This window comes from Eriocheir sinensis, chromosome 46 (genome assembly GCF_024679095.1).
Source record: "Eriocheir sinensis breed Jianghai 21 chromosome 46, ASM2467909v1, whole genome shotgun sequence".
Classification (NCBI taxonomy): domain Eukaryota; kingdom Metazoa; phylum Arthropoda; class Malacostraca; order Decapoda; family Varunidae; genus Eriocheir; species Eriocheir sinensis.
Genome location: NC_066554.1, coordinates 8100231 through 8119976, shown reverse-complemented (window position 1 = coordinate 8119976; position 19746 = coordinate 8100231). Strand labels below are relative to the sequence as shown.

General features: G+C 45.6%; 1 protein-coding gene across 1 annotated transcript in view; it reads right to left on the bottom strand.

Annotated features, from left to right (window-relative positions):
* LOC126980928 (uncharacterized) overlaps window positions 1-19746 on the bottom strand; it is a gene marked incomplete at its 5' end in the record, with an annotated part of 96837 nt that overhangs the window by 27356 nt on the left and 49735 nt on the right. The window contains one exon of the mRNA XM_050831384.1: window positions 15399-15532. Within this exon, the coding sequence (XP_050687341.1) occupies window positions 15399-15532 (134 nt within the window). The remainder of the gene's footprint in view (window positions 1-15398; window positions 15533-19746) is intronic.

Sequence of the window (19746 nt, the reverse complement as noted above, 5' to 3'; positions counted from 1 at the left end):
AAAGGAGAAAGACATTAATAGCAAGAAGGAGGAAGCGTAAGAAGAAGAGGAGGAGGAGGAGGAGGAAGAGGTGGAAGAGGAAGAGGAAAAGGATGAGGAAGAGGATGAGAAAGAGGAAAAAGATGAGGAAGAGGAAGAGGAAAAGGATGAGGAAGAGGAAGAGGAAGAGGAAAAGGATGAGGAAGAGGATGAGAAAGAGGAAAAGGATGAGGAAGAGGAAAAGGATGAGGAAGAGGATGAGAAAGAGGAAAAGGATGAAGAAGAAACGATAAAAACGAGAAAAAAAACACGACCAAAAACAATAATAAAAAAAAAACATTCCTGAAACAAACAGAAAAATGGGAAAAGAACAAAACACCACTTGACATTGACAGCGGCGAAAACCAACAGCGGCTCAAAAACAGACGAGAAAACAGCAATAATTCAACAGCTTCCGTCGCCGCCGCCTCAAGCTCCTCTCCCTCACGTCAGCGGCGGCGGCGGTTCGCAGGCTGACGTTCCCTCAAAGGCCACGGGATGCATAATGGGCGCCCGACGACCTACGCCCCAAGGCTGAAAGATTGACTCGCCTCCTCTGACTCATCCTTTTCCTCTTCTTCATCCTTCTCCTCTTCATTCTTTTCCTCTTCCTTTTCCTTTTCCTCTTCCACCTCTTCCTCCTCATCTCTTTCTTCCTACTCTTCCTCCTCCTTTCCTTCTCTTCCCTCTCCTCCTCATTCTTTTCCTCTTCCTCTCTTCCTTCTTCTTTTTCCTTTTCTTCTTCTTTCTTCCTCCTCATCTCTTTCTTCCTCCTCCTCCTCCTCTTCCTTCCTCATCCTTTTCTTCTCTTCCTCCTCCCTCCTTCCTTCTCCCTCCTCCTCTTCTTCCTACGCTTCCTCATCCTCCTCTTTCTACTACTACTACTACTACTACTACTACTACTATTACTACCACTATTACTACTCTTTCTCCTCCTCCTCCTCCTCCTCCTCCTCCCTACTCCACACGGGTAAATGAAAATAACATTGCAGTCAAACGTCCCGGCCTTCATCAATTCCACTGACTGCCCAATAATATTATTTGCGGCCACACCTCTCTTCGAAAAGCCATTGTGATTTACTTTTGGATTCGGAACTTTTTTTGTTTTGTTTTTTTGAGCCACACCTACGTTACGGGTCCCGACGGCGGTGCATTAGGAAGTCATGAAGGGAGGGTAGGGTGCAGGTAGGGCGGGAAAATAGTAAAGGTGAGAAGTTAAGGATGAGAGGGAGAAGATGAGGAGGAAGTTGAGGATAGGATTAAGAAGGAAGATGAACGAAGAAAAAGAGGAAGATAAGGTTATTGATGGGTTAGTAAGAGATTAAGGATGATGGCTAAAAGGAAATGAACTTGGAGATTGAATAAAGAAGGAAGAGGATCGAAAGTAAGAGGAGGAGGAGGAAGAGAAAGGGGAAGATTATTGTTGGGTTAGGATTGAAGGAAGGGAGAGATGACGCAGTGATGGTGGAGGACTTAAGGTGAGAAGTTAAGGATGGTGGAGATGGGGAAGAAGACGTGGAAGAGGTTGGTGATGAAATTAAGAAGGAAGAAGATCAAAAGTAAGAGGAGGAGGAGGAGGAGGAGGAGGAGGTTAATGTTGGGTTGGTAGTGAAGGAAGAGAGACAGGGAGAGAAGGTGGTGTATAAGAAATTGATGAGGGAGAAGAAGAAAGTTTGGTGGTGGAAGTGAAGGGTTAGTAACAGACGAGAGAGGAGGAGGAGGAGGAGGAGGAGGAGGAGGAGGAGGAGGAGTGAAAGAAGAAACTGGCCAAGGAGGTAAAAAGACGATCACAAGGAATAGGAAGATAAGGAGGAGGAGGAGGAGGAGTAGGGAAGGCAGGAGAAGGGGGGAAGGGAGACTGGTGGGGGAAGAGAAGGGGAGGGCAGAGAGAGGAAGGGGAGGTGAGGGGAATAATCGGTTGGAGGGGAGGAAAGGGGGAGGCAAAATGTCAAACCCCTCTTTCGGAAATAGTGCGTTTTAGTCAAGGCAGTCAAATGGTGGTGATGGTGAGGGTAGTGGTGGTGGTGGTGGTGGTCTGGGTACATCACGACGGAAACCCCCCAAAAAGTTCCGAATCCAAAAATAAATCACAATGGCTTTTCGAAGAGTCGTGGACGCAAATAATATTATTGATCAGTAAGTGGAATTGATGAAGGCCGGGACGTTTGACTGCGATGTTGTTTTTATTTACCCGTGTGGAGTAGGGAGGAGGAGGAGGAGGAGGAGGAGGAGGAGGAGGAGGAGGAGGAGAAAGAGTAGTAGTAGTGGTAGTAGTAGTAGTAGTAGTAGTAGTAGTAGAAAGAGGAGGATGAGGAAGCGTAGGAAGAAGAGGAGGAGGAGGAAGAGGTGGAAGAGGAAGAGGAAGAGGAAAAGGATGAGGAAGAGAATGAGGAGGAGGAGGAAGAGTAGGAAGAAAGAGATGAGGAGGAAGAGGTGGAAGAGAAAAAGGAAAAGGAAAAGGAAGAGGAGGAAGAGGAAAAGGATGAGTCAGAGGAAAAGGATGAGTCAGAGGAATAGGATGAGGAAGAATATGAGGAAGAGAAAGAGGATAAGGAGGAGGTGGAGGAAGAGAAAGAGTATAAGGAGAAAGATCAAACGTGGAGAGATGGAGGAGCAAGCGGCCTTTTTTTATTGTTTCCTTTTTTGTGTGCCCTTGTGCTGTCTCCTTTGCTGTAAAAAAAAAAAAAAAAGCATCGTAAAGTCGTCTGGCTCATAACGCGTCTGCCCACAAAATTAGTTATATGATCTTCTAGCCGTCCCTTCCGTGACCTGCAGCACAGACTGAAGCACTGGCTCTGCGCACTTATGGGAACGTTCAATGAATTCTTCCGCGAAAAAAAATTATGGTCAATACGATTTTTGAACGAGTTGATCGCTGCCGAACTAATCACTTCCGCATGAAGGATGTTCCATTGGCGGGTGACTCGAACAGAAAAAAAACCTTCCTGCCAATATCTGTATTACATCACCATTATTACTAGTTCCGGGGTTAGTTTGAAGAAAAAAAAATATTTGGAGTAATTGACGATATTGACACTTGAAGGCCTGCATAAAAACTCTTCGCTGTCGTCACTTTCCCAGCGTAAAGAGAATGCATCGCTCGAGTCGTTCTACATACTGCTGTGCCCTCAACAATGGTAGGAATATTATATCGCGTCGTTGCACTCTCTGTAGTAACTCAACGTCCTTCTTGTTATTGGGGGACCAGAACTGCACTGCGTAATCCAGGTGAGGTCATTGCAACGAGGTATACAAAGATAACATTACTCCCAGCGTCTTACATTCAAGGAGGAGGAGGAGGAGGAGGAGGAGGAGGAGGAGGAGGCGGAGGAGGAGGAGGAGCAGGGGGTGGAGGAGGAGGGCTAGGGCGAGAGTGAAAAGAGAAGTACCAAAACGACAAATAGAAAAGTACCAAAACGACAAATAGAAAAGTACCAAAACGACAAATAGAAAAGTACCAAAACGACAAACAGAAAAGTACCAAAAACGACAAATAGAAAAGTACCAAAACGACAAACAGAAAAGTACCAAAAACGACAAATAGAAAAGTACCAAAACGACAAACAGGACGAGGATGAAGAGGACTTAAATTAGTATGAGGACAAAACCCTCCATGGCGACGAAGACAAAAAGAAAAAAAAACTAAGACGAGGACGAGGACGAGGACGAGGACGATAACAGAGCGAGAGAAGAGGTGATGATTTGAACAACAAGATAAAGTACCTAACGTCAAGCATGAAGGAGTAGCTAACGGAGGAGAAGAGGGGGAGCAAACGAGGGGTGAAGAGGCAAATGCAAAAAGGAGGGAGGACCGGAAGAGGAGGCGAGGAGAGGAGATGGAAGAAATGGGAATGGTATGGTGTGAGGCTGTGGATGGGGCGGTGAATGCAAGGGAGGGTGACGGAGTGGAAGGGGAAGTGGGCTGGGGCAGGAGACGGGCTGGAAAGAGAGATTACGCTGTTGGAAAGGGAAGGCTGACTGGGGCGACTGGGAAGGCCTGGCGAGTGGACGGCTTACAAGGAGTGGGAGAGAGGAAAACAGTCAGTCTTCAGCCTCCCTTGAAATGAAACAGACAAGAAACTTACCTCCTAGTATTTTACAGGAATGGAAGGGCATAAAAAAACAGGAAACGAAAACTTGTAAGTACGAGAGACCAGAATAGTAAAGAGAGAGGAGACCAGCCAGTCTTCAGCCTCCCTTGAAATGAAACAGCCATGAAACTTACCTCCTAGTATTTTACAGCAACGGAAGGGCAAAAAAACACAGGAAACGAAAAGTTGTAAGTACGAGAGACCAGAATAGTAAAGAGAGAGGAAACCAGTCAGTCTTTAGCCTCCCTTGAAATGAAACAGCCATGAAACTTACCTCCTAGTATTTTACAGCAATGGAAGGGCAAAAAAACACAGGAAACGAAAAGTTGTAAGTACGAGAGACCAGAATAGTAAAGAGAGAGGAGACCAGCCAGTCTTCAGCCTCCCTTGAAATGGAAGAGCTATGAAAATTAATGGATTTCTTTTTACAGTGATGGAAGCAGTTCAAGAGCAACAAAAACAGGGAACGAAACAACCCGCTAAGCAAAAAGTAGTTAGTTTCATGAGCTTGGTGATAGCTTGACAAGGCTTCTGCACCATGAAAATCCGACCTAATCCCCTTTGTGGTCTTTGGAAACCTTGATTGTGAGAGTCGAAAGCGTCTGGGTATACGAAGCAACGAGGAGAACACTCAACCCAAACTCACGGACAAACTAGTGACCTCAGAGTGGCGATCAACCCTGGGTAGCATTAGCGAGAGAGTTCATTGCCTTGACAACCCACTGACTCTCCACTAGAATGTCACCCAGTGAACCACACCACATCACAGGCACAACACTTCCTCCCCTCGAGTGTTCCCTGAGTAAAGGCGGCGTCACACAGGGCAAATTTCTCCCAACATGTTGCTCGTTTTGGTTGGCGGTTGGGTAAAATGAACAACCATCAACAAGATTTGGCCAGACTGGTTGGGAGAAATCGGGGTCAAATGACATTCGTGCTATAAGCTGTAAATGTAAATTGAAAATCAGTCAGCGTACATGTTTACTCAAATTGTCAACTGTAAAACTCCAAAAATCGACGTACATGTGCGAGTATGTGTTTGTGATTTATTTGTCCACTGTGTAAAGTTATTTATAACACTCAACTGACTGTGATGGTATGCCGGGCGGAGTCTGTGCCTGGCGCGAGGTGAACAAACTGTTGAGGTGGAGAACACTTCCACGACAAGGTTTTGCTGGAGTGTTCAAGCTCAGCACAGACTCATTGATCTGGTGAGGGATCATGCCACTGCCTCTCCTAGCGCTTCTGCAGTCGTAGCACATGCTTCATTATGTGCAATGCAGCAACACAATCTTCTAAAACCTCAATATCCTTCCGCTTCATGGTACAGTGGCTGGAGAGATGCTGGCGTGGTGTTTGTTGTTGTTGGAGCGCGGCGTCAACACAACAGTTCAGGGTCAGTATAGGGTCAGTATTGTTGGTTGGCGATATCATCAACAAAAACGAGCAACATATTGGGAGAAATTTGCCCTGTGTGACGCCGTCTTAAGCCTTGCTGTTCGCGCACCTTCAGTCTCCAAACAGCTCTCGGCAGGTTGATGAAGTCACGCCAGGGACGGACTTCGTGGGCGCCAGTTTCGTGTCCTTCACTCAGAGCTGCCTCATACTTACATAAATTGATGCGCACCGGTACTCAACGATTTTCTTGGAACATCTTCTCTTGCTATTCTTCCCTCTAAGAAGCTCAGGTGTTTCGTAGCGGAGATCACCACCTCTACGTCTGGCGCCGCGACTCCTTGCCTTTTCTCACGGGTTTCAGGCCACGAAACTATTCCTCCACCTCGGCCGCTGAGCAGCTTGGGAGACTTACACGTCTGGAGGCATCCCGGAGCGCGGCGAGGTGCACAAGGGTGTTAGGCACGCTGAACCGACCTAAGAATGTCAGCGAGCGTTCCTCAGCACCAGGCACGTGAGAGAGGCCTCGAAAAACTGTCTGTGGCTGCCTTACGAAACTCTCACGAATGTCTCCGCTTCTTTCTGCTTAAATAGTTATGCGTGGCGACAGTGAGAACGAAGACCGCAACAACAGCAACAACGATAATGATACTGATTATAATGAACATAAGGAGGATTAAAATGTAGGCACAGGGAACAGAGAGGGTGAAGGTCGAGGTGAGTGTGGAAATGTAGAAAAAGGAGGAGGAAAAGAAGCAAGAAGGATGAGGATGAGGATGAGGATGAGACAGAAGAAGAGGAGGAGGAGGAGGAGGAGTGAAAACCATGTCAGTGGGTCGAAGAACAAAGGAGGATAAGTAAGAAAAAAAAAAAAAAGAAGCTCTCGGATGAGGGAGGAGGCGAGGAGGATGAACAGCACTAGAACACTCACCTTCCAGACGTAACTAATAAACACACACACACACACACACACACACACACACACACACACACACACACACACACACACACACTCCCCTCCCACACACACCCTAAAAGTAAGACCTAGGCAAGCGAGAAGAACAGCCCTTTCCCCTCTTCCCACCCCCTCCCCCCCACCCCCACACGTGAGTTCCCTGCCTAAACAATTACTCCACGGCGCCCCCCCCCTGCCCCCGCCCACCCCCCAACCGGCCAATGCATGTATTCCCGACACGTGAGAGACTGCCGCAGAAGTTGTCTCGGGGGGTGTCAGACGGTGGGGGGGAGGGGAAGGGAAGGTAAAGGGGTGTTAATCATACCTGGCTAGGGGGGGTGACTGGGGGAGGAGGGATGTAGGGGGTGGGGGAAAACACTCCTCCCCCCATCTCTCTCTCTATCTCATCCCCTTTGTTCTCTCTCTCTCTCATATCGTAATCAACCCGTATTCTGAATGAGAGACGTTCTGAGCTGTGCCAAGGTAGGGTCAGCACTGTAGACTCGGTTCCGTTGTGTGGAGATAAGGAAAAGTGGTATTTTAGGTTCATGGTACAGAAGAAGGGTCAAGCTACCACCACCAGGGTCATAAAACTACCCCTGGAAATGAACTTAGCCCATATAAGAGTCTTTTTAAATGTGTGTCCTTGGGCGCCGAGAGTTTCAAGCATGTGACTGTCTTAGAGCTTATAGGTGAGGTTAGGTTAGGTTCGGTTCGGTTAGGTTAGGTTAGGTTAGGTTAGGTTAGGTTAACGTAATCAACCCGTATTCTGAATGAGAGACGATCTGAGCTGTGTCAAGGTAGGGGCAACATTGCAGACTCGGTTCCGTTGCGTGGGGAAAAGGAAAAGGTTACAATACGTTTTCTTTCATGCTATTTCACGACATCATCTCGTAAACTGAATGGGGGATCTCAGAGCTGCGTCCAGAAAGGGAGGGGGCAGAACTGTACAAGGTAGGGTCAGCACTGAAGACTCGGTTCCGTTGCGTGGAGAAAAGGAAAAGTTTACAATACGTTTTCTTTCATGCTATTTCACGACATCATCTCGTAAACAGAATGGGGGATCCTCAGAGCTGCGTCAAGGAAGGAAGGGGGCAGAACTGTAGCGCTGGTTCTTGTGTCTGGATGAAACGAAAAGGTCTAGTACGTTTTCTTTCCTTACCTAAAAAGCCGTGAGACAAAGGACATTAATTGATTTGAACTTTATTTTCGGCTAAAACGAAGCTGAGAATCGAAACACGCGCTTAGATTAATATGAATGGAATATGATAGGAGACTCGATTCTAATGACTTTTTACTGACCTTGACGAAAGGAAGGCAAATAGAGGCAAGAAGAGAAGGATGAGGATTAGGATGAGGATGAGAAGGCAAAAAAGTAAAAAAAAAGCAAGAGAAGGATGAAATAAGGATGAGGATGACGATGAGGATGAGAAGGCAAAAAAGTAAAAAAAAAAAGCAAGAAGAGAAGGATGAAATAAGGATGAGGATGAGGATGAGAAGGCAAAAAAGTAAAAAAAAAAAAGCAAGAAGAGAAGGATGAAATAAGGATGAGGATGAGGATGAGAAGGCAAAAAAAGGCAAAAAGGAGCAAGAAGAGAAGGATGAGGGTGAGGATGAGGAAGATCAGGCTTTCCCAATTATGGCTCTATTTTTCTCCTATGCAAGAAAACCAACTGGATGAGCGATGTTATCTTCCCCAATATACCTTCACATGAGATCACCTGAATGCTTTGAATGAAACATGGTACTCTGCCTCACATAGATAGACAGGCAAAGAAGAGCTATTGCACCTATCCTTTGTTTGCCCACGGGGGAGAGGTAACAATACTGCCATCTATCTCAACTCAGCTTCGAAGACCCCGCATTATGTCGACGGTACGTAACGCCCCTGTGATGCAAGAACCCGGGAGACACGTTAGCAAGAGTACTCAAGGACTATAAGGGGACCCAGGCGACTGAATATTGTCTGTTAGGGATGGACGGGAATGTGAGGCAGCGGACGAGAAGGGAGTTTGAAGGAAGAAAGGCAGGAAGGAAAGAAGGAACGGGGTTGAAACGAGGTGACATGGGAAGGGCGAGAGTGGGGAAACGAAGTAAAGGAGAGCAGATAAGATGAAACAGGACGTGAAAATGAAGGACGGGGTAGAGATGAGAGGCAGATGGAACGAGAAGAATTGACGAGTGAAGGGAGGGGAGGGTGGAGGAGGAGGTATGGAAGTCAAGCAGGTAGGATGAAATGAGGAGCGCTGTGGAGGTAAGAGAGAGGCAGTTGGGACAAGAGAGGAGAGGAGGAAAGGGCAGGGTGGGAGGAGGAGAAAGGAAAGGAGCCAGCTAGATGAGAAGAAGGAAGAAAAAGGTGGAAATGACGGACCGAGGGTGAGAGAGAGAGGAAGAGAAGCCAGACAGGTGTGACGAGAAGAGGTGAGACAGGGCAGAGTGCAGCGTGTAGGAATGAACATGAGAGCAGAGAAGACGAAAAGAAGAGCAGGCAGAGGAACAGGGGTGAAGGGAAGAGATATGGGGAGGAGGGATGTAGTCAAGGAATTTCTCTAGAATCCTTGGACGGGACAAAGCAGGTAAGGAAGAGGGGTGAGCGGCGATGAAGGGAAAGGAAATCAATCAATCAGTCAGTAGGGGCATACGTCGAGGGGTGCGTCGCCTCGCCCACCCTACGACGCCAGGAAGGAGGGACAGTAAAGAAAAAGAAAAGTAAGGTAGGAGGAGAAAGGGTGGTGGAGACGAGGGGAAAAGGACGAATAAGGAGGGAACTGAGGGAACGAGAGGAACATGAAGGAGGGACGATAAGAGGAAAGAAGGGGAAGGGAAGGGAGGAGGGGAAAAGGTGGGGGAGACGAGGAGAAGGAAGGTTAAAGATACGACACTGAGAGAATGAAAGGAGCAGGAAGGAGGGACGATAAGAGGAAAGAAGGGGAAGGGAAGGGAGGAGGAGAAAGGGTGGAGGAGACGAGGGGAAAGGAAGGTTAAAGATACAACACTGAGAGAATGAAAGGAGCAGGAAGGAAGGACGGTAAAGGGAAAGAAGGGGAAGGGAAGGAAGTGTGTGTGCGTGTGTGTGTGTGGAAGTGGGTGTGTGGGTGTGGGGGGGGGGGGGAGGGGGGGTGTTAAAGAGATACACACGCGTGGCCTTCACCTTGCAGCCTTTAATTAACTACCTGCCGATACCTTTTGTTGTCTTCCTCTCGCTCACGTAACCCAACACTTGACGTCCGTATTGGAGCTTTTTCGTTGTGGCGGAGGGGGAGGAACACGAAAGGAAAGCCAATGAATGAGTTACGTTATTGTTGAGCTTTGAGGAATTTTACCCCTGCTCCCTCGTTCTTTCTGTCCCTCTCTTTTTATTTTTATTTTTTTCTTATTTTCTTTTGCTTTTCATTTCTTTTCTCTTCTGTTCGTTTTTTCTCTTTTTCTTTTCTTCCTCTCCTTTCTTTTTCCCCTTTTGTTCCTTTCCTTTCTTTTCTCTTCCTTTCTTTTTCTTTTTCTTTTTTTTTATCTCTCTCTCTCTCTCTCTCTCTCTCTTTCCTTCCTCTTTCTGTCTTTCTGGGTTAATCTAAAGTAGTATATCACCGCGGCCGCTCCCAGTTCGTCCTTCCTTGGCCTTGAGAACACCTTTGCCCCTCCCGCTCCTACCCCTCAACACCTCCGTCCCTCCCTCCTCCCCTCCACCCTTAACACCTCTGCCCCTCCCGCTCCTACCCCTCAACACCTCCGTCCCTCCCTCCCTCGCACCCTTAACACCTTTGCCCCTCCCGCTCCCACCCCTCAACACCTCTGCCCCTCCCGCTCCTACCCCTCAACACCTCTGCCCCGCCCGGTACTCCCACCCCTCCTCCCACAACACTGCCCCGCCCCCCCCCGCCACCCCGCCCACCCACTCCTCCACGTGCGAGATGGCGGGGCGATTAGGACAGAAACTACACTTGGACTAAACTTCGCTGGCACGCGGGGGGAAGGTGCAAAGCGAGGGCGTGTAATTAAGAGAGAACGTGAGACTAAACTACGCTATAATTACCCTTACGCACACACACGCCCCCCCCCCCCCAACCCCACCCCACACACACAAAGGTAAGCGTGAACCAAAAGAGGGAGTGACAAGGGGAAACACGGAACCTATCTATTTATCTACCTATCTACCTACCTTACCTACGTACCTACCAACCTATCTACACTGCACCTAAACCAGTAAAAAACGTACGTACGGTGAACCTGAAGAAACACTCATTAGAACCCGACTGGCCCTCTCTTTGACCTTTAGAAATAGCTGATGTGAGAAGCCAAAGTGTTTTAAAATATCGACCTTAAGAATCAGGAGAAGAAGAAAGAGGAGTCAGTCAGTCAGTCGGTCTTCGGTTCCTTGGCTCAATAAGTTAATCAGGCGGTGGTGAGCTGAGGGATGCGAGTTGAGGCGACGGAGGTTTATGTGGAACGGTGAGCCTTTCGTGATCTTTTGAGCCTCGTCCCCTCCTCCCTCCTTCCTCCATGCCTCGCCTTACTTCCCCACAGCCTTTCCTTCTTGCCTCCCTCCCTACTGCGTCTCCTCATCCCCCTCGCTTTCTCCCTCTCTCCTAGCTAGTCTTAAGGGAATGGAGTAGTACTATGTCACATTGCTCTAATATTAACGGAGTCGTCTACCTGCCTACCTGCCTGTTCACCTGTCTGTCTTGATATTTATCGAGTTTATATTTAATGGTGTGGTACGAGTTCTCTCTCTCTCTCTCTCTTTGTTATTTTACTTGTGTGTGTGTTTGTTTGTCTTTGTTTTCTACGGTGTGTGTATCTGTTTGGTTCTGTAATTTTTTTTTTCTTTCTCTACACAATTTATTTTTTTACGTGTTCGTCTATCTTACTTTGTGTTGCTCTGCTTCTCTCTCACGCACACGCACACGCACACACACACACACACACACACACACACACACACACGCGCGTCTCCGTGGTATATGCCCCTGAGCCCGGATATTAAGTGCATCACACTCGCGGATCAGCTCGGGTTTAGAGCTTTGAGTTTTGCACGCGCGAGTCATATCATTTTGACGCACCCTGTTGCTGCCGCTGTAAATGACGAACAATTCTGATGCGATATTACCCAGGAAGTTCAACGCAGTAATGACACACCAGAAAAAGAAACACTCATTATCGTACAGGAGCAGCGAGTAGCGGGCTTTTTTTTTTTTATTATTGTTTCCTTTTTTTGTGCCCTTGAGCTGTCTCCTTTGTTGTAAAAAAAAAAAAAAATCATTCCATTTTTCATAACCCATTATATCACCGCATCATTCTGTCCATCATCATCCTCAACTTCACTACGTCTGTTTACGATGAAGGTGGATATAAGCCCCGCCCCCTAGCTCCATTAAGTGTGTATCATTGGTCAGTCCACAATCTTGCCACGCCTGCTCTCCAACACTGCCTGGATCAGATTGGTGGATGCTTGTACAGGCTAAATCTTATTGGTGACGGACGGTATGGCATGGGCGGGGCTTATTTTCGAGGCTAGCATGGGGAGGGTCGAGAAGTTAGCATACGGGCAAAGTGTTATTGGGAACTGATGGGGAAAGGCTGCTCTTAACTTTATTTATACATTTCTGCTGTTTGTCTAGTTTGTTTCGCCTCACCTCACACAGAATGTCGATAAGCCTCCGTATATAGCGATGGGCGAGATGTAAGGCACTAGTGGGTATCACGAAGGTATCATCTAAGTCTATATATACCAAGTTAAGTCATAAGCAGGTTTGTGGGAGGAGACACGGCAGAGGCGTGGCTTATGCGTGACGTTGCTTGGAGCCAAACTAGAGAATGTAGAAACGGGGATTTAGAGAAAACGAAGAAAGGCGGACTAATTTAAATCAATCACTTCAACATGCCCTCCCTCACACCCCACACCGCCGTTTGTAGGCATTGGAATTACAGTCACGCAAAAGCACAATAAAAAGGCATATTTCTTTTCATCAGTGGCTTGCCTGAACGCGCTGTGAAAAAAAGCAAGCATGCACATCCAAAGTGTTCTATTGAGTGTTTTTTAGGTTCATGGTACAGAAGAAGAGTCAAAGTACCACCAGGGTCATAAAACTACCCCTGGAAATGCTCACAGCTCCTACGAAAGCCTTGTGAGCTGGGGCTCCGAAATGTTTAAAAATAAGACACTAAGAATCAGGAGAAGAAGAAAGAGGAGTCAGTCAGTCAGTCGGTCTTCGGTTCCTCGGTTCAATAAGTTAATCAAGGGCAAAAATCAAAATCAACAACAAAGAGGCCTGTCAAACGCTGCTTCGGCATAAGAAAAGAGAACGAGAGGCCGAAAGAGAGCTCAGTTCCGGGTGGAGAGGTGTATCCATAATTCCGCTTTGAGTGTAAGATAGAGATAGATAGTTTTATAATACATTTCTCACTTACACAGCGTCTTGCACCAACCAAAGATAGAGATAGAGAGAAACACACGTTGCCCTTCACCGCTCGAGCCAATCCACCACTTCCAAGAACAGCAACACTACGCCGAGGCTTGTGTTACGAATAATCCCCCGAAACACTAACAGCCAAGTAAACACGACCCCAAGCGAGGCAACTTAGCGCCAGCCATCCCAACACTGCAATAAACACATTTAGGTTCGTGGAAAAATGTTAGCAAATTAGCGTGTTGATAGTAACGCCAGAACAGTGGGTAGAGAACAGTGCTTTGAGGAGGATAAAGGGTTTAGGAACAAGACGAGCAACGGAACAGAGCAAAAAACGAGAAGGAGGAAAAGGGAAGGAATGGCAAGAGGACGATAATGAAGAGAAAGAGGAAGAGAAAAAAGAGGGGAGGGAAAAGGATGAGGGAAGAGGAAACAATGGAACGAGGAGGAGGAAACGGGAAGGAATGAAGAGGAAATGAGAAAGAGGAAGAGAAAAAAGAGGGGAGGGAAAAGGATGAGGGAAGAGGAAACAATGGAACGAGGAGGAGGAAAAGGGAAGGAATGGCAAGAGGACGATAATGAAGAGAAAGAGGAAGAGAAAAAAGAGGGGAGGGAAAAGGATGAGGGAAGAGGAAACAATGGAACGAGGAGGAGGAAAAGGGAAGGAATGTTAAGAGGACGAGAAGGAGAGAAAGAGGAAGAGGAAGAGGAGGAGAGGGGAAAGGAAGAGGAAAGAAGAAACAATGGAAAAAGAATAAGAATAACATGAAGAAACTGAAGGAGGAGGAGGAGGAGATGATGAAGGAAGAGAAAGAGTAAGAGAAAGAGGAGGAGAGGGAGAAGGAAGAGGAAAGAGGAAACAATGGAAAAAGAATAAGAGATGATGAAGGAAAAGGAGGCGGAAAGACGAAACTATGGAAGAGAAAAAAGAAAAAGAAGATACAGAAAGCAAAGTTGGACATGCTAAACAGAACCGATATTAGAGAAAAAAAACCCATAAATACCAAACAACACAAGTATTAAAAAAAGAAAACGGAAGTAAAATAGGAGCTTGAATGTTCCCCCGACACCAAAACAACAACAACAACAACAGCTTGGTAAGAGAATGAGAGAGCGATGACAACCAGGCGAAGGCATCGGCGTTGAGGATCCTTCGGGCGAGCGGTGACAGCGGGTGAGAGCAGGAATTTGAAGGAGTGAAAGGACGCGAAGCCACCAACCCGAGGCGGAAAGGAGGGAAAGAAAGAAAGCATGGAAGGAAGAGTTAAAATCAGCCTGAAGGAGAAAATTTAATGAAAGAGGGAAGGAAGGAAAAAAGAAAGAATATTAACCTAAGGCAGACAAGAAAGAGGGAAGTAAGGAAAGAGGGGAGCACGAGAGAATGAGAATTAGAAGCAGGAAGGAAGGACAGAAGAAGGGAAAAGAAGGAAGGAAGGAAGGAAGGAAGGAAGAGTGAACATGAATGAGGAAGAAAGGAAGAAACGAGGGAAGGAAGGAAGGAAGGAAGGAAGGGTGAGCATAGAGAGGAAGAAAGGAAGGAAGGAAGGAAGGAAGGTTGAACATATAGAGGAAGAAAGAAAGAAAGGAAGGAAGGAAGGAAGGAAGAAAAAGAGTAAAGATTAACGTAAGGAAGGAAGGAAAAAAGGAAAAAATGAAGGACAAAACAAATGATCCACAAACGAAAAAAAAGAGAGAGAAAAACAAGTAGAATAAGTGTATGTGTGTGTGTGTGTGTGTGTGTGTGTGTGTGTGTGTGTGTGTGTGTGTGTGTGTGTGTGTGTGTGTGTGTGTGTGTGTGTGTGTGTGTGTGTGTGTGTGTGTGAGAGAGAGTGAGTGAGAGAGAGAGAGAGAGAGAGAGAGAGAGAGAGAGAGAGAGAGAGAGAGAGAGAGAGAGAGAGAGAGAGAGAGAGAGAGAGAGAGAGAGAGAGAGAGAGAGAGAGAGAGAGAGAGAGAGAGAGAGAGAGAGAGAGAGAGAGAGAGAGAGAGAGAGAGAGAGAGAGAGAGAGAGAGAGAGAGAGAAAAACTAAACTCACGCTCATATTAAACGCTAAGACGAAAAAGAAAATCACAAATAATACGAAACTTAAATTAACAAAAGAAAAATAAATAACAGGTAAAAACGATTAAATAATGAAGAAACGCGAACGACAAGAACGAAGAAGGTGAGATGAACGACGCTGCCCTTAAGATAAAAGAACAAAAAAATAGATGGATGTAGAAACTAAGAAATACAAAGGCGACGAAAATGACGAATAAAAATAAACAAATAAATAAATAAATGAAGAAAATATTATGTAAATGCAATAAACAACTCACTCACTCACTCTCTCTCTGTCTCTGTCTCCATTCCCCTTGTCATTAATATCAAGAAACCAGAAACCAAACAGGAAGCGAAGACCGTCAAGGAAACACTCACAACAACACAAACAAAAAAACACCACCACTCACAAACAGGAAAAGAACACATACACCAGGGTAGGGGGAGCTGTGGGGGGCAAGGGGAGCGGTGGGGGGGGGGGGGGGGCTTGTACTCACCTCCTTGTCGTTGATGTACCAGGTGAGGATGGCGGGGGGGCGGGAGGGGGCGGAGACGCAGGTGAGGCGGGCGGTGTCCCCAATCTTATACTCGTGCTGGGTCCCAAAAATGGTGGGTTTCTCCTCGGGGATCTCTGTTGGGGAGGACGGAAAGGGTGTGTGAGTGTTGGCTTGTGGTAGGGGGGATTGTATCGAGTGGAGAAGTGAGGGAGAGCTGCAAGGAGAGAGGGGAGGAGGTGGTGTGTGCATCGGGTTAAGAAGTGAGGATGGTGTGTAGAGGTGGAGGGAGGGAAGGGAGGGTGAAATAAGGGAATGGGAATGGTGACAGGGTATACAGCGAAGGGAGGAAAAGGTGTGAGGAATGAGGGAAGGGAAGGAGGGAGAATGAATATGGTGGAAATGGGAAAAAAAGAGGGAAAGGAATGAGAGAGGGAGGATGTAGTGAGTGAAGGCTAAGGAGGAAGGGTGTTTAGGGGAAAGAAGAAGGGGAGGAAGGAAGGAAGGGAAGCAGAAGCAGTAAGTTAGGAGCAGTATGTAGCGGGCTTTTTTTTTCATTATTTTTTTTACGCCCTTGCACTGTCTCCTCTGCTGTAAAAAAAAAAGAATAAGGGTAAGGTGAGGAGGGCAGATCAGGTGTAGAAAATGGGAAGGGATGTAGGGAGGACGAAGAGAGGGAAGGAAGGGAAGATACAGAGAGAGAAAACAAAGGAGAGAGGATAAATCGGATAGAGAAAGGAGGAAGGGATGTAGAGGGTAAGGAAGAGAGGGTGGGAAGGGGGGGATATATAACAGTGACAGGGAGAGAAGGGGGAAGGGTGAATTGGGTGGAGGAGGGAAGAGGAGCTGCTGGGAAGGAGGGAAGGAGGTGTTTAATAAGGCAAGTAGAAGAGGGGAGGGAGAATTGGATGAAGGGAAGGAGAGGGGAAAGGAGGAAAGGAAGAATGATATGACTGAGAACAAGAGGAAGAGAGGGTGAATTGATAAAGAAGGGAAGGAGGCAGGGAAGAAAGGAAGAGTATAGCCAGTTAGAAAAAGAGGAAAAGAGAAGAAATTTGGAAAAGAAGGGAAGGAAGGAAGGAGGAAAGGGATAACATAGCGAGAGAGAGGAAGAGGAAGAGAGGGTGAATCGAGTGAAGGGAAGGATAGAGGAAGGGAGAAAAGGGAGAATGTAATGACAGAGAAAGGGGGGAGTGAAAACTAAGTGAAAGAAAAGAAGGAGGAAAATAAGAAGGGATAACATAGCGAGTGAGAAAAGGAGGAAGAAAGGGTTAAGAGAAGGAGAAAGGGAGGGAGAAAAGGGAGAATGTAGTGAGATCAAAGGGGAAGGGAGGAAAGAGGGAGGGAGGTAAGGAAGGGAGAATATAGCGAGTGATAAGAGGAAGAGTTAACTAGTTAGAGAAGGGAGGAGGCGTAGGGAGGGAGGAAGGGCGGGTAAATGTGGTCAGTTTGGGCAATAACAATAAGACAAAAGGTCGCTATATTTTCTTTCTTTTACAGAGAGGTGATTGTGAGAGGGTCAGGGCAGGGAGGGAGTCCGTGGAGGTGGTGGCAAGTTAAGTACGGGGATGAGGAACGAAGGTAGAAGCGAAGGAAGGAAGGAATGATGGTAGATACGAAGGAAGGAAGGAAGGAGCGAAGGTAGAAATGAAGAAAGGAAGGAAGGGACGAAGGAGAATGTAGTGAATCAAACATATATATATATGAGGGAGGAGAACGTTGTGGTGGTGGAGGTGGTGGTGGTAAGTTGGTATAAGGGAAGGGAAGGAGATTGGGGAGGGAGTGAAAAATGGCGGGAAGGAAAGAAGATTCTGTTGGTGAAGGGAAAGAGGAGGGAAAGAGAAGTGAGGAAGAGCGAGAGGAAAGAAGAATGGAAGAACGGAGGTATGGAAAGAAAGAAAGGGAGAAAAAAAGAAGGAAAAGAACGGAAAGAAGGAAAGAAATATGAATGCTTAGAAAGAAGAGAAGAAACGAAAATGCATGGAAGGCAGGAGGAAAGAAAAGAAGAAAGATGCATAATGAAGAAAAGGAAGAAAAGAATATAGAGGTTACAAAGGAAGACAGAAAATTAATACACGAATCGAAGAAATAAGAAAAAAACAAAAACAAAACAAAAACACATCAGAGGAACGGTTGAAGAGCGAGAGAGAGAGGAAGAGAAAGTCAATGAAGAGAAAATAAGTGAAGTGAAGGAGGAAGAGATCAAAGAAACAAAGAATAAGGGAAGGACGAGTAAACATAGACGAATTAAAAGACACAAAAAATGAGAACTTTAATATAGAGCAAGAAATGAAAGAGAGAAAGAGAGAACGAGGAAGGAAGGAAGGGAAGAAGGAAGGTAATTTTTAAGCAGACAAGGAGGAAACAGTGGAAGTGAACAAGGAAGGAAGGGAAGAACGAAGAGAGTAAAAGAACAGAACAAGATAGAAAAGGGAGAGGGGGACGAACGAAGGAATTAAGAGAGGGAAGAAGGAAGAGAATAATGAAACAGAACAAGACAAGAAGGGGGGAAGGAAGGAAGGAGAGAAACAAGGAGAGAAGAAAGGAAACTATACCAAGAGAAAGAGAAAGAGCAAGCAAGAGAAAGTAAGACGAAGAAAGAAGAAGAAGAAAAGTAGACGAAATAGGGAACGAAAGAAAGAAAGAATGAAGGGAAGAAGAAAGAAAACGATATTAAAAGCAAAATAACAAGGTAAGAAAGGTAAGGAATGGGAACAGAGAATGAAAATCGAAGAAGAAGAAGAAAAGAAAGAATAATAGACAAAAAGTAGGGAACGAAAAAAAAAGAATGAAGGGAAAAAGAAAGAAAAAAATGTTAAGAGAAAGAGAGCAAGGTAAGGAATGGGAACAGAGAATGAAAATCGAAGAAGAAGAAGAAAAGAAAGAATAATAGACAGAAAGTAGGGAACGAAAGAAAGAAAGAATGAAGGGAAAAAGAAAGGAAAAGATATTAAGAGAAAGAGAGCAAGGTAAGGAATGGGAACAGAGAATGAAAATCGAAGGAGAAGAAGAAAAGAAAGAATAATACAGAAAGTAGGGAACGAAAAAAAAAGAATGAAGGGAAAAAGAAAGAAAAAGACATTAAGAGCAATAGAGCAAGGTAAAGAATGGGAACAGAGAGAATGGAAGTCGAAGAAAGAAGAAGAAGAAAAGAAAGAATAATAGACAAAAAGTAGGGAACGAAAAAAAAAGAATGAAGGGAAAAAGAAAGAAAAAGACATTAAGAGCAAGAGAGCAAGGTAAGGAATGAGAACAGAGAGAATGGAAGTCGAAGAAAGAAGAAAAGAAGAAGAAAAGAGAGAAAAGTTTAACCCTCCGAAAAATAAGTCTCGGGGCTGCCAGGAGGAGAGGGAAGAAAGAAAGTTCGCCCTCTCAAACTGGCTCTCCTCCCCTGATTCTTTTTCTTCCTCGGGGCACAGATCATTAATTCCCGCGACACAGCCTCTTTACAACCCTCGCCCCGGGAACAGCAGACCTAAGACCCGACATGAGCTGGCCACTGCAAACACTCCTTACTTGCCCCACGAAAAATGCCAGCTTGTCCTTGCCCACGAAAAAAAAATAAATAAAAATAAAACAGATTAACCTTGCCCATGATAAAACACCAGCTTGTCCTTGCCCCCCCCCCGAAAAAAAAAAAAAACAGATTAACCTTGCCCATGAAAAAACACCAGCTTGTCCTTGCCCCCCCCCCGAAAAAAAAAAAAACAGATTAATGATAAAACACCAGCCTTGCCCTCCCCCAAAAAAAACAGATTAACCACACACACACACACACAAAAAAAAAAAAAATAACATTAATCTTGTCCATGAAAAAACACCAGCTTGTCCTTGCCCATGAAAAAGACACTACGAGAAAACAAACACTTCTTGCCCACGAAAAATAAACAGATTAACGTTGCCCACGAAAAATAAACAGATTAACCTTGCCCACGAAAAAAACACCAGATTATCTCCTGATTTTTTAAACGTCGTATTTGTAATTATTCATCAGTTATGTGGCTAGTTTGGCTTTTTCGTTTCTGTTTTTGGGGAAGGGATTTAGTTTGAAGAGTAAATCCAACACTTCAAGTCGACATAATTGCAAACTCAGCATTAAAAAGTGTTCAATTCCATTTTTGAGACTGAGTTACAAGAGTTGAATTTTCATTAAGTTAAATCGACATATTACAACAAACTCAGTCGTAAAAAGTGATATAAATAAATCAACAAAATCAACTCACCACACCTTGAAAAACGGATCAAAATAAAGACTAATTCGACGTTTAAAAAAATTAGACGTATTATCATATTTTTTTAATCGTTACAACTCCATCCAAATCAACCTCCTATATAAGCTCCTCCCCTTCCC